The 15,533-nt window shown below is 37.3% G+C and overlaps 1 protein-coding gene across 6 annotated transcripts in view; it reads left to right on the top strand.

The window, feature by feature from the left end:
* The first annotated feature begins 973 nt into the window (after positions 1–973).
* MTMR2 (myotubularin related protein 2) overlaps positions 974–15,533 on the top strand; it is a 79,144-nt gene continuing 64,584 nt past the window's right edge. Inside the window, exons 1-3 of one of the 6 annotated variants that reach the window (XM_023554733.2) lie at positions 977–1,183; positions 9,018–9,088; positions 12,358–12,528. Coding sequence is in view for 1 of the 6 variants with exons in the window: in XM_003415593.3 (XP_003415641.1) it covers positions 1,104–1,183 (80 nt within the window). In the remaining 5 variants the exon portion in view is untranslated. Of the gene's footprint in view, positions 1,184–1,276; positions 1,353–6,828; positions 7,934–9,017; positions 9,089–12,357; positions 12,529–15,533 lie in introns of those variants that run through there. The other 5 variants (XM_023554734.2, XM_010595405.2, XM_010595406.3 and 2 more) reach the window with 5 other exon arrangements.

Here is a 15,533-nt window from a genome sequence, read left to right as displayed (position 1 = left end):
GGTAGGGGGTGGAGGCTGGGGTGGGGGCGAGGGTGGAGTGGAAATGGAAAGACGAGCACTAATTTTTTCCCTACCTGTGGTATACTTTTCCCATTACCCTTCCTCTACCAACCCTTCTTAACTTCTCTGCCACCCTTCCTATATCTTCCCTTCATAACAACTACCAGCTACTGAATGAAATTCCCTTCGAAATTGTTTATATACATTAGTCCATTCCATTCTAAGAATCCTTACGAAGTAGGTAGTAGTAATAATAGCTAGCACTTACCGAGTGCTTACTATGTGCCAAACGTTAGTTTAAGCATTTTACACGTATCAACTCATCAAATTTATGAGGCTATTATTATTCTTCCTATTTTATAAAAGACACTGATATTCAGTGTCTTGGGTCACTCTGTTGGTAACTGGCAGTGGCAGGATATGAATCCATGTCTGACTGGCTCTAAAGTAGCCTTCACGTAATCCATCTTCATCCCACAATCATTATTTTAGCCCCTATCTGGTGAATATTTCACCCTCTCATCTCCCACATCCTCATCCTTACGTCCCCTGTTATCTTCCTCCCTCCCTGCCCACCCTCCCTTATGCCCCCTTCATCCTACTATCCGTCCTACAATCCTCTTATCTCCGTGCCATCTCATCATCCTTGACTTTCCCCACATTCCTGCTTCAATCATCCCCGCGCCCCAAATCATTGTTTCTTCCTTCTCTTGCGACCCTCGTCCCTAGTGGTCCTTATTCCCCTCGCCTTTTTATTTCTACCGTTTCCCCTTCTTCCACAGCTCTTGTCCCTTCCCACTCACGGGATTCTCTCACCCCGAGAACAGTCACTTCCCTTTCACCGCACCCAGAGGCTGCGCTAGGAGGCGTAAGGAACGCAGCGCGACCCGGCCGGCGTCTGAGGGGCGCCGCGGGGTCCGCCCGCTCCCCTGCAGCCCCCGGGCGCGGTGCAGTTTGGGGGAACATGGCCGCTTCCGGTCTTCCTCCCGGGCCGGCGCTCGCCTGACAGCGGCCCCTGCTCGGAGCACTCCGCCCTCTGCTCCTCCCGCCAGGCATCCGCGGAGGTCGCTTCAGCCTCTCCATCCTGCTATCCCCGCCGCGCCATGGAGAAGAGCTCCAGCTGCGAGAGTCTTGGCTCTCAGCCGACGGCGGCGCGACCGCCCAGCGTGGACTCCCTGTCCAGGTAACCAGGACGCCCCGGGCCCCGCCCCGTTTCTCGTTCAAGGGGGATGGCGAGGGGCCGGGAACCGAATGGATGGCGCCTCAGCTCGCAGATTCCGGCTCCTGAATGCTGCTCCGGAATTCTTTCCCTGGGACTTGGGAACCACTTCTTCCTCTCTGGGAAAAAGGAGGTTAAAACTCACTGCTTCTTTAGCTGCCTCTCGACCTTTCATGTTCCCGTTTAGTTTCCTCCCCCGTCGAAGTGGCCCTAGTTCATACCTTTCTGTTAACGTCCCTCATTTCTTCTCAGATCTTTTTTTGGACAGCCCTTCCCCCTCCCTCTTTTTTTTTTTCCTCTCATTTCCTTCCAGCTTTTCTCACTCTTCACCACTTTTTCAAATCTCCTTCTCCAGTCTTTCCTTTTCTTCCTTTATTTCTTTAATTTTGGGGTTCTTGCCGAGCCATTTCCTCTTTTCCATCGCTTATCTCTTTCACGCTTTTCCCTTCGCTCTGATTTTCTTCTTTTCCCAACTTTGCCCAAATGAAAATGTTCCCTGTGCTTTTTTTCCCCTAAATCTTCCAACTGTAAGTCAGTATCTAAGAATCTGAGTAGCTCTTATCCCCGAGTGGTGGTTTTCATCCTTCATGGGCTACCGGTTCTCCAGGTTGTCATTTTCTTGTAGCAGATGAGATTTTTATCCTGGAATTTTGAGGAAGACTTTAGTTTATGCAGTTTTGCAGAGAGCTCTTGTGAATATTAGCTAAACGTGTTTTGGGTGCAGTTTTTTTCTTTGGTTTAAAAATAGTGATTTAAAATTGTATTAAGAAATAATTGTGAATGTTATACAGCCACAATGAAATTAGGTTCTTTTCCGTTGAAAAATGGTCTAATTGTTATTTGAGAGTTTATAGATACTAAACTGCGGTGTGGAAAAACACAATTTTCTACCTCTCCCCCCCCAATAAATCGAAGTTGCTTTTTTAATTCGGTTTAGACTGCTAACTATGGGTAAGTATGGGTAGTACTGCCATTTTTTTCCTTTTGGTGTTCAGTACCTCCTTGGAGAATCATTGGCTATTATCATAATTTTAAATTAGGTATGTTCCTATACATACTCGCAGTACCCTGCCTACCTCTTTTTATGAGCCCTTAACAAGCACACTGTAATTGTTGGTTTATCTTCTCAACTAGGCTATAAGCTACTTGAGGGCAAGGACCATATTTTTAATCCTTTTCATATATCCAGCACTTAATGTAGGCCATACTTCTGTAGGTGCTCAATAACTGAATTTGTAGGTTGAATTATCCAGGAGAGAAGAATTTATCTTTGCATTTAGTTACATATATTGTACATTTATTTCAAGAATTAAAAAAAAAATTTTTTTTAAACATTTACTACTATGAAATTTAGAAAGCCAAAAACTTACATGCTCAGTTGTAGAATCCCTCATTCAGAAGACAGATTGGAAAATTATAATTTTATGGGAAAGTTACAAATGAAAATTATAGTTTGCAATAGAATATAAAGAAAACAAACGAGACAACTAGTCAACTAGTGATCTCATCCAAGGGCAAGCATTTAGAACTACAGGAGGCAGCATAGTATGGTAGAAAGAACCAAGCTTATACTGAAAGTCAGGAGGCTCTGGTTCTAAAGTCCCTGGCTCAGCTAGCAATGTAGCCTGTAGCACCTAACCTTTCTAGTCCATAGTTTCCTCATCATTTAAAATAAGGGGTTTATCTAGAAAATCTGTAAGGTCCCTTGCAACTCTAAAATTATCACGTTATCTTAATGACAGTGCTTGTTAAGATGAATGTATTATCAATTACTAAGATATTCTGTTTAGGAATAACCTTTATTATGTATTTTTGAAATTAGTCAGTAAGCATCATCTATAATTATTAAGGCTATGCCACTTTAACTAATGGTTTCCTAATAAAAGAGAAAGCCAGCAAATTTAGAAGCTCAGACATGAATTTTAACTTCTTAATAAAAAAATTATGTTACATATGAATTCGAAAGAATTTTGATTATAGTAGATTAGTCTGGACAAAAACGTTTTCCACAGGGGAATTCTAGCTTTCCTTCCGTTCCTGTGGGAGGTAGACAAATAACATTTAGGGAATGTCTACTGTATAGAAGTCACTCTGCTGAATTCTTTCATATCTTGAAATAATCATCATACCTGTTTGTGGCACTTTCTTTAATCAACAATAGAGAATAGCTGCTTGTTAGAATAGACACTTGTTAGCTTAAGTTCATACTTCATATGGGCTAACACTAAATCATAGGTGACTGATACACAGGGTTGAGAACCGTGATTAGAATAGCTGTGCCTGCCTACGTGGCTTAGGTTTTTACTTTTGTTAACCTGAGACAACGCAAAATACAGATGTTTGGACTATCTCAGCCTTTTGCAGAAATGCAGTCATTAAATGTAGTTTAGTTTTCTGTTTTTATATAAGTGCTTAATTAGGAAATTGCCTCGTGAATTTATTTCGACATCTCTTGCAACTTAGCGGTTGATAATACCGTTTAATGTGTCACAGAATGTCTTTTATGTGTTGTTGTTGTTAGGAGCCGTCGAGTCAGTTCCGACTCATAGCGACCTCATGCACAACAGAACGAAACACTGCCCAGTCCTGCGCCATCCTTACAATCGTTGTTATGCTTGAGCTCATTGTTGCAGCCACTGTGTCAATCCACTTTTATGTGTTAGATTGTCATAAATTTCTGTTAAGGAAGGTTGTTTGTGCAAAAAATTATGTATACTTTCTGTTTGTTAGAAAATAAGAACTACATAACTGCATCTTTCTTTTTGGCTTAGCAAAAATCTTCAGCCAAACTTACAACTGAATTTGGTAATCTACTTATCTCTAATTTCTGCAAGTGCTTCTACTATTAGATGAACATAGTTTTAATTTTATGTGTTATGTTTAAATTAATAATTCGTAAGATGTTTTAGCCCTTCTGGAAAGTAGGAAGGATACAAATCTGAAAAATAATACACTAACCCATCTTGTTACCTATTGTTTTTGAAAACGACACACTCCATTGAAGTTGAATGAAAGGCTGTTGTGGGATCTGTAGTTCACATTAAACATATGTCGAGACTTGACATATGTCTGCAGTCGTTTCAGAGTTGCTGTTGTTTCTAGCTTTGCCTTCTAGGCCGTGATAGGCCAGATGCCTTTTGTCACAAAAGAGTGGTTTCATTCTTTATATGATATCCAGATACCAGTTTCCTAATAAGCTATAGTTATTTCATCTTGTATACTTCAAAAAAGTAGTTTCCTTTGATGAATCCTGCTTGTTATTGCCCTACTTCAGTGAACTGTATATCCTGCTATTGTCCATTCTTTACACATGTCTCCACAGAGAGTTGTGAAAAAATTCACTTCAGCACACCCCTGCAGAGACAGAGTTGTAATAAAATTCGCTTCAGCACACTGGTAATCTGGTTATATTCTATAACTTTGTTCTTATTGGTCTTTCTCTGGTCCTCGTTGTAAGTGTGATTTATATAGGATATAGAGAAAACCATACTGTAGTCTACATGTGATAGTTACAGTAGGCCTGAGCCTCATAACTGTAATACATTATACAGCAGATTTTAACACTAAGTTGGTACTATTTTGCTTTCTTAGTCTCATTTTCCATTTTTAAGTTTGTACACTATTGTAAAATGTACTGCTTGAGTGTATTTCATTGATCACTTTTGATTATGCATAATCAGATGCTAAAATACTAGTGCCTAATAGATGCTCAGTGGATATTTGAATAAATGAATGTTGACTAAGTGTTCACCCCGATCTTATTTGTTGTTTCCTCTCCAAGGATTAAAAAAGGTTTTTCTCTGTTGATTTCGGCCTGACCAGCCAGTTACAACTTTCAAGTTCATGCTGAAGTTATTCTCACATGAAGCCTCCTGACACACTGAGCTGATTTTACTGGCCACATTATCTTCTCTGTTATATTCTCCTATGTATCTTGAGAATATCATGTCTCCTCATCACCTATCTGTTTTTACAGCTGCTACTTTTGATTACTTTGGTCCCTTTCTCTCTAACTTATATAGTCATTCATTTTATTTAATGTGTATTTCATTCATCCTTCATATATTATCATGCTCTAGTTATTCTGAGCAACATGTGTTTGTCCCAAACTATTTTGGTTTTATCAGTTGATTTTCTAGTCCATAAATTCATTAGCATTATGTACATCCCATAATTACATTTAACTTACATTAAAAAGTTATGTAATATACTCAGGTGAAGTAGTCCCCAACTGATTGCATTTTTAAATTGCATGTGTTCCTTAAAATTATTATCGTTTGAAAACAGCAAATCCTGAATTTTTGTTTCCATGAATTTTGAATATTCTTGTAGCCTGAAGAGGTAGAAGAGATTTCAGGATTGCTAAAACATATTTTGTTGCAAGGTCTTGTCTCTAGTTTCAGCCTAAAGGTCATTGTAGGGTAATATGTTGGTAGGATATTTGCTTTGTTTTTCTGGTAGTGGTGATGAATTTGTGTCCAATCATACGTTCTTACCCATTCCACTTGTGACTTTTGGCATGTCTTATTTGGCATGTCTTGTAAGGCAACTAGCCAGGATTAATGGGGTAGAAACTATAGCTATGGAACAAAGTGAAGCTAACAGGTTGACCTTCAACCTTGGCCTTACTATTAACACATTATGTCAGGTATCACTGGGTTTGGGTATGTCAGGTATTATATTGTTAAACTAAAATTTGGATATCTTGGATTCTCTTATTCCAGGACCCTTAAAGAACTTTCAGCTTTTGTTAGGATTCCATATTATCGTGAACTAATCATAATTTCCTAGATTTTTCAGAAAGAATATTTGAACTAATAGAAGATATACAAGTTAGTACTGAAGCTGAGATTGGATTCTGTATACTCTTTCAGTGTTCCTCCTTATGCTGTCATCAGTTGTTTTAGATTAATGTAGATCAGTGGTTCTTAAAGTGTGGTTCCCAAACTAGCAGCATCAGCATGCCTTAGAAATATCTTAAAAATGAATTCTTGAGTCCTGCCTCAGACCTAATGGATTAAAAAATTTTGAGAGTGTGGTCCAATATTTTGTGTTTTAACAAGCCCAAGAGGTGATCCTGATGCATGCTGAAGTTGAGAACCACCACCTTCACCTTGGACCTCTTGCTAGGTGGTACCTAGTAACTCTATCAACATTAGCTGAAATGGACTAAGTTACGGTCTGTCTATGTTAGAGCTTCTGTCAGCCTGTTACTTGATAGCATTTTTGTAAAAATGTTGACTGAAGCAGTGGAAGTTGAAAGTCATCTCTCATGGACTTACAATATCTGATTTTTAGAAAATTTCCTGAGATCTTTTCTTTTCCAACCTTGAGTAACGCCAATCAAGAATTCATGTTTTAGGCTGTTTCTTAAAAATGGAACTTTGGTGAGATGCATGAGTGGTAACATGCATTTAGAAAAATTATTGTAAAAAAATAATTCCAGGAGGCTATTGCTTGAACCAGTAAAGTGTGGATTATGCCCAAAGAAAGGAAATAACCTGGATACAGATGTCCAGAAAGCTGTAAGTTTATTTTGGAAAGCTGCCAAATTAATACTGTTGTATTTAAAATCACCAGGGCCAAAGGTTACATGTGATTCAGGATTCGACCAGTGGAAATCCTCCAAATTTTAGTAGGGAACATTTGCCCTTTTTAAGGAAATTGGTTTTCAATATGTAAAGCACTCGCAATCTTTGTGCCTACTGTAAGAGTCAGTTAAATTGGTGAATACGATTAAAAATTTAGAGAGGTGATAGGCAGGAATAGGGATTGATTTTTATAAACTTCCTTTCTAATGGAAGTCAGATTAAAAACAACTATGGAAAAAAAAAAAGATTGACACATGGTTATTAAAATAAAAGGCACTATGGAAGATACCCTTTTAATAAAAATACCACTGTTTTCATTTCTGTAGCTTTATTACGTAGAACTCATTGTGCTTGTTTCTTCTAATGCGTTTCTGTGTACCACTGTTGTCATTATTATGGACCATCAATGAGCAAGCTTCATAATTCTTCCCCAGCCCAAGTGTATTGGACTCGTGGGCATTAATTGCAAATAAATTTTTGTTTTTTCAGAGACTATTTTGAAAGGATATTTGATGTGATTGATTCTTGGACTCTTTAAATTATTTTAGTGGTTTAGATTAACATAGTGTAACAGAAAATTCAAACTAACAGTGACTTAAAACAAGAGAAAATTTAATTTCTTCCCCCCATAAAAGCCCAGAGATAGTCACTACAGATCTGCTATGGTGGATCTTAAGTGTCAAAGACACAGGCTTTCTAACTTACTATCTTCCATTCCCAAGGTTACCTCATGAACCAGAATTGCTGTTGAAGCCCTAGCCATTGCATCTTTATTCCAGTCAAAAGGAAGGAGGAAGAGAAGAAGAAGGGCATGCCCCCCCTCTTTAAAGGACACCTTTTTAGAAGCCACATACGGTTTTTTAGCTTATATCCAGTTGACCAGAATATGGTCCCATGGCCATACCCAGCCACAGGGGAGGCTAAGATAAGTGTCTCTTCTGTGAGACCTTGTGCCAAGCTAAAAATTGGGGGTTCCGTCATTAAGGAATAAGAAGAGAATTGGTATTGGAGACAGTCAGCCACGCCACTTCTTCGGTTTAAAAATGGATTATTTAAAAAGGAGAAAGATGTTTTCCAGTTAAAATCCTCGGCACTTAGACCGGAGGCACTCTTGTATTTGCAGGTGAATGCAAACAGGCTTTGTGAGGGGGTTGTGCAGTATTAGTAAAGTAAGTAATACCTTTGGCTGATGATAGGCTAGTGATCACAGGCGTTAGTTCTCTTGAGCTGAGCCACGATGCCCAGAAAAGGTCAAAAGTGAAATTTCTTGTGACACAGATGTCCTCTGTTACTGAAATTGGACAGCATTTTTCTGTTATACCCAAAGGCAGTACCTAAAAATAGAACACCTGAAATAAGATGTTGTATTGGAACTTTGCTTTCTAAGTGATAGAAATAAATTAAAAGTAATGATATTGGTAATAACAACAATAATATAAATAATAGCACTTAGCATTTGTTAAGCATTTACTGTATGCTGGGCATGGTGTTAAGTCCCATATATGCATTTCTCATAACAACTGTGTAAAGTAGACAGTATTATTGTTCCCATCTTACAGACGAGGAAACTGACGATTAGAGAAAGCAATTTGCCATTTCAGCCCAAATGTGTTTGACTTAAGAGTCTTATGTGCTGTGAAGGACTGACCAGGCCTGAAGATCTGGCACTGCGGGTTCAGGCCCAAACTTTGTTGTCAGAGGGCAGCCCCAGGGCAGGAGGGTTGGGTGGTAGTGACAGGCCGAGAGTTTCCTTGACTGGCTGTCCTACCGAGCAGGCAAGTAAGATATACATTAGCTTGTTGAAAGTGTCTGTATTTGGAGACAGCTTTCTCCAGCACTGAATGTTTTAGCCTTCTGACTGAAGGTAGGATGATTAATTTTTCTTTGCCTGATGATTAAAAAACACATTGCCGTTGAGTTGATTCCGACTGTTAGCGACCCTATAGAACAGCCCCATAGGATTTCCAAGGAGCAGCTGGTGGATTCAAACTGCCAACCTTTTGGTTAGCCAAGATGATTAAGAAGGTAGTATTTTCATTCAAAAGAACAGTTTTGCAATTTGATGATCAGGTAATTTATGAAGCAAATAATCATGAAAACATGACGCCAACCCTCCTCCCCAGGCTTTAAAGAATAACTTAGAACAATTTATTATAGGGTTCCTTAAATATCTGAATTCCCCTAAGTTCCTTTGTGTTTGTTTACAGTTAATGTGTTAAGAGCCATTGACATTTGAAGATCATCAGAAGTGAAGATAAAACATCTCAAAAATTATAATGTAAGTGAATGGGAAAATGAAAATTAAAAATAGACAAAAGTTAATATTGCCAGCAATATTTCTGAGATTGATATATATTATCCCAAATGAAATTTATGCATATGACCAATCAATGACTTCAAACTTCAGTCCCAATTCCATATCTAAGTTCTTAAAGCCCTGTGTTCTCTTCTGCCTGGGAAAAAGTCACTAAGTTTTATTCATCTGGTAATTTTCCTTTAGACTTCTTTGGCTTCCCTGTACTGGCTTTTTTTTTTCCTCCTAAGTATTTTGCAGTTTGGCTTGGGAAGAGGGTGACAAGCGCTTATGTTATTTTTAAAATCGTCTGTACATAGAGACTGAGGTCTTTGCTTTCCAGATGCTGATACACGTTACATATGTTACCCAGTTTTAATTTTTACAGCCATTCGTATGTCTGTTAGTCAAAAATATGACCAGTTTGCTAGCGAGACTCCTTCCTTGCCAGTCTCCTTCCTTCCTCTCCTCTTCCTGTCTCCCTTCCTACTTTCCGCCTCTATAAATATTTGCTTAGCATCTACTGTGCCCCGCACACTGTTAGATTCTGAATTCCTAAGATCATGGTGCTGAGACAAGTTAAATATTTTTTTTTTTTATACTGTAGGAGCATTAGACATTATCTAGTTAGTGTTTCACAAGGGTGCTGGGTGAAAACCGAGCTTCCTAGGATCCAGCTCATACATTCTGAATCACTGGGTGCAGGCCAGAGAATCTGTACTTAAAGTCTGAGAACCACCGATCCAGATGTTTTTTTAGATTCAGGTTCAGCTCTATAAGTTTGCAGATGAAGTAACAGACCTAGAGAAATTCAATAACTTACCCAAAGGCACAGTAAATGCTACAAGGGCAGGACGGATTGTTTTTGCTGACTCCAAGGTCACAGAGCTATTTAGTGCCAGAGCAGGCCTCCTGACTCCCAGTTCTTTACTTTACCAGGTTAGGGTCATGACTTCTGTTGACACAGCTTCACTGTGTTTCATGTCTATAGAACCCCTCCCCTCACCCTGCGTATGAGATCATCACCGTTCCTGAAACAAATCATATGGGTTATATGCATGAAAAACATGTTGTGTTTCTTCATTTTTAGTCAGTTATGTGGCTGATTCTGATTTCGAAATCATTGGGGGATGATAGAAAAAAGCCTGGTTGTCCAGATAAAAGAAAAAAATTTTGTTTTTGTTTCCACGGCTAACTCCCTTAGACTTTAAGCTTTATGCTTCTCAAAATTAGGGATCTGGTTTCAGTTTTGCATGATAGTAGCTAGTTTACAAAACAAAAACAAAAACAAAACCTGTTGAGTTGATTCCAACTCATAGCAACCCTGTAGGACCCAGTAGAACTGCCCCATAGAGTTTCCAAGGAGCACCTGGTGGATTCAAACTGCTGGCCTTTTGGTCAGGAGCCTTAGCACTTAACCACTACGCCACCAGGGTTTCTAGTAGCCAGTTTAGTGCTTTGTAAATAGTAGGTGCTATGACTCGTTTTTTATGAATAGTTTAAAAGGAGCCCTAGTGTTAGGGTGGTGAAGCACTGGCTAGCCGCTGATCTGTGTCTGTAAAGATTACAGTCTAGGAAACCCTATGGGGCAGTTCTGCTCTGTCGTATGGGGTTGCTGTGAGTTGGAATCGACTCTATAGCACACAACAGCAACAACATGAATAGTTTGCTGTTAAAACTTTGGTTTTTCTTTTGGATTCTTTGAAGTACACTATTAGGCGTGGTTTTATTTGGTTTGTACAGAATCTGTTGCTTTGTACAAGCCAGAGGGCTTAAAATAAGTTATGTTATATTTATACTATATTGCTATAGTTGATATTTTCAGTATCTCCGAGACATTCTAAAATATTTTCTGAAATGTAAGTTTACATTAATTTTAGTATAATTTTGTCTGTATTTCATATTGTATTATATATGTTATATTGATAGTTACAATAGTTACTCAATTGTAAACTTACATTATTAAATGTAGTTACTGTAATTTTTTTGAAATATTGTGTAATTCTTAGATCACTAATAAGTTTAGTCATAAAATGCCACTGTCTCATTTTTTTTCTAGATATTTTGGACATATTTGAATTGTAAGAATTTTTTAAAAATTGACGTCTTTAAATATTCATTTCTAACAAGCTTATTTGATTTTGTATTACACGTTTTCTATTAAATTTTTTTCATTCTCTTTGTAACTCTAGATTCAGAATTGTAATAGCTCTGAAAAGGAACTTTAGCTATTAGGTAGTCTAAGTCTCATTTTTTGTGTGGGAACACTAATGTTAAGGGATTTGCCTAATTGTAGATGTTTTGTGAATGTTAAAATATACTTGTGAACAAACAGGATGACATTCATTATATTTCTATGATGATATGTGTGAAATGCTCTGAAAACTGTAAAGTATAGCATAAATGTAAAATTTTATTATGATTAAGCCATGATGGCGTGTCCACTGAATTTCCTTGTGAGTTCATAGAAAACATTTACTACTACTGTTAGTTTTAAAGTCAGGAAGAAAAATACCTGAGCTTTTCGCTTGGTCTCTTATTTCTTGTGCTCAGATTTTGAGTGTCCTTTAAGTGTATTATATGAGAGCTACTGTGCAGGTTACCTAAATTTCTCTTTGACTGTGCTAATCTAGATTGTCACCTTATAGAATTACACAAACCATTCAGAATGATGTTCCTGTATTGGAAGAGTTCTGTTAGCAGTTTTCTTTAGAAGAAAATGGTAAATGAATGAATGTTTGCTGTTACCCCTTAATGTAATCAAAGTAGCTACTAGTGATATTAACACATTTTGACGTAGTTTTTCTGGTTAAGAAGCTGTTTCACTTATCATCTCAGTTGTTTCTCACAACAGCCTCATTTGACTAATGAGTAACTGAGGCCCAGAAAGGTGACATGATTGCCCAGTGTTCCCTGCTTGTGAGATATGGGACTGGAACTCCAACATTGGCTCTGAATGTTATACTGTTTCTACTGTCCAGTATAAATTGTAACATGGAAGTGGTCAGGTCTCATGAGGTATAAAAAAAAATACAGTTTGTTATTTAAAACAAATCCTAAATATTTGAAAATTGTTGACAGGTTCACCTTGTCTGTGGTTGTTGGGTGCCATCAGTCTAGCCATAGAGTTGGCAATATGTGTAGAAAGTAATGTCTCTGAGAGCACTTTGACATTTGTAAAGAGCTATGCTAATGTATTAGTGTTGTGAAACCATTATTAAAAAATCGATGTTTTCCTCATTCTTATCCTACAGATAGAGATTTAGAAAGAAGACAAAACCAAGCAAAAAAGCAACGACAACAAAAAAACCCAGTCCCTTTTTTTGGTTTATGATTTCTAATAACCAGTTAATCTGTTAACTAGTAGAATATTCGAAAATGTGGGTAGAACAGTATTGAGAATTATGAAGAAGAGCCCTTGGCAGGTATGAATCACTGAGTTATACCTATATGTTCGATTTTTGATTTAACATCTGCAGGCTACGGAGAGAGATGTTGAATGCTTTTCTTTTCCTAGTGGATGTTTTAAATCAGCCCCTGAATAAAATAATCTCTGTTAACTTCACTTGTATGAATTTGAAGTATATGCGTGTTGTATTGCATTACACTGAAAGGATAGTGATAGATTAATAGTAATAATCAGTTTTACTCTGTCTTGGAAGAACAAACAAAAATCTGCCTAGGTGGCCTAAGGAATGGATATATAAGTTTCTGACTTTAATAATGATTTCGTATTTGTATTGTGGGGTGAGAAAATGGCATGAGAAGTCATTTATCAAGACGTGAATTCCCTGTGTTTTCTATAATTGTCCAGGTGAAAGTGTTAGTTGAGCAAGCATTTATTAAATAGATCTAGTCCCTCTTTCAGTGTTCACCACTCATACTTCAGTTTGGGATGGAAGTGTTTCTTTCATAAAGGAAATGCAATTTCTGAGTATCATGCTAGTTTTCGGATTAGTATGACGTATCTTTCAGCTAAACTGATACATAAAGAATTTTTTCCCTTATGAATCCATGTAAGTTTTAACGTCATCTATCATGAGAATTTGAATCGGAGATGTTTAAAGGGATTTCTGAGAAGCTCCTTTGAGATGCTGCTGAGGGTCTGAGGGTTGGTGCTGGAATTTAAAGTCCCTCCCACACTCCAAGCCTCACCTTATCCCCCAGGAACATACTCATTTTTGTTAAAATACTTTGGTTTTTACCTATTTTACATATTTATATTTCCAGATAAGATCTTCATTGAAAAAACAATACTCTGAAGAAAAAGACTTTATAAATAACTTTTTGAAAAATGATCTGGTTTTTCAGACTTGCTTTTGAGTTATTATATACACTAGTTTTTAGTTTAGGAAATATAGTCAATAGACCTGGAAATAAAATAATACAAATTAAACTGTATCCAGGGCCGCATGTACCTTAGAATCTTGAGATTTTTCAAACGAAGTGCCAGCATGTGCCAGGGTGGAGACTGTTGCAGAGCTCAACTCCCCTTTGTTTCCCTGAAGAATTACAAAATGCAATCTCTTATCTCTGTCAATCATATGCCATGATGATAAGATCATTTATGTCATCATTTTTATCCTATAGATATGTTAAATTAAAAAACACAGGGTTCTGGCATAGCAGTTTTTAAAATAATTACAAACTGTAAATAAATTTGTCTTTAGGGGTTGTTTTTCTATTTTGGGGATCCTGAAAATATTTTGACAATAAGTCTTTTATGTTCCAATGCCTTATGCACACTGCAGTCCTTTTATTATTTTTTTTTAATAAATTTGCAACAGAATGACTAATAGGGCATGAACAGTGCTTATAACACTATAGTCCATTGTTAAGTATTGAGAGCAAAATTTGCATTCACAATCAGAGTATAGAACACATTCTTAAATATTCTTGGGCAAACATGCAATGTTTGTGCTCAGGACATTACTTATAAGAAACTACTTTTTAAAAAGGACCTTTTTTTTTCCCATGGAGTACTGAAGAAAAATTGAATGGGCAATAGGAGTGACATGGTTTAAATAAGGCAAGTGGTTTAGATCTTATTGTAATGACTGTGGCCAGTAATAACAGGGAATAAAAGAAACACAAACTCTCCCAAATCCTGTGAAGGCATTTGTTTATTAATACACATTAAGATGAGTGTCTTGTCTCTAGGTTTATAGGTTTTTTGTTTGTTTGTTTGTTTTGAATTAGTGTATAATGCTCTTGTATGTTTATGGGCATCTTTAATTTTCAGAAATATTTTTTCACTTTTGTAAGAAATGTTTTTAGTGGATTTTGAAATATTAGATCAGGATAAATAAGAGGAATATAAATGTATTTATGGTATCTGTTAGTGTTTGGGTTTTATTTTCTGTTCATTAATGTGAAGTACTCCAGGTGTCTTTGCGATTGCGATTGACAATAAAGTAGTGATAATTCCATTAACAGTCCAGCACGCTATTACTAATGGTCCAGCAAACCAATGGGGCCAGAGGGTCAATGCTTTGCCAAAAATGACACCGAAAAATATTGTGGTGGAATTAGTTTCGTGATTGAAGCTCTGGGCAAATCTTCTGCTTGAATATATCAGAAGTTATGTAGAATGTGTGTGTGTGTGTGTAATTTCCCCCTAATATATGTGATTTTTGTTAAGTAATTTGTCAGTTTTCTAAAACTTCTTAAATTTTAAAGTTTTTATATTCGGTTTTCTTAGTGCACATGAAGATATTTTACAGTACAAATCTTAGTGAAAAGCACTTCTAGAACCAAGTGCTTTGTTTCATTTTAATTTGATTAGTGGGGTCCTCCTTAAAAGGAGACCTTTATTTCTGATTTCATCTTATTTTCCTGTTTAAAGAGGCTGCTGTTATATTTCCACAATGCTGTTTGTTGAATACTTTCTACCAGTTAAATAGTAGCATGAAGTACTCTCTATAGAGCATACTTTTTGTTCTTTAATGATCTCATAAGATATCATTATCCTCAATTTATAGATTTAAAAAAGCTTAGAGAGAGTATGTAATTTGCTTGAATTATTATTTGGTAAGTGGTGAAAACCTTGTGGCGTAGAGGTTAAGTGCTACTACAGCTGTTAACCAAAGGGTCGGCAGTTTGAATCTGCCAGGCCCTCCTTGGAAACTATGGGGCAGTTCTACTCTGTCCTACAGGGTCCCTAGGAGTCAGAATCGACTCGACGGCACTGGGTTTGGTTTTGGTTTTTTTGTGTGTGTGGTGAAAACAAGCCTCTGTGACACTGAAGCTCATGTTTTTGATGACTAAGCACTTCTACCTACGTCCTTGTTCTCCTCTGTGTTCCCTTTGCATCCTTTATATCCCTTCATTCTCTCACTGTACAGTTATGAGATACTTACATATCTGTTACCTTCATTAGGCTATAAATCCCTTGAATTAATCAGTCTGTTTTCAGCCCTACCTCCTGTGC

Source organism: Loxodonta africana, chromosome 7 (genome assembly GCF_030014295.1).
Source record: "Loxodonta africana isolate mLoxAfr1 chromosome 7, mLoxAfr1.hap2, whole genome shotgun sequence".
Taxonomy (NCBI): Eukaryota; Metazoa; Chordata; class Mammalia; order Proboscidea; family Elephantidae; genus Loxodonta; species Loxodonta africana.
Note: the sequence above shows the minus strand (reverse complement) of the source record. Positions and strands in the feature narration are given on the sequence as shown.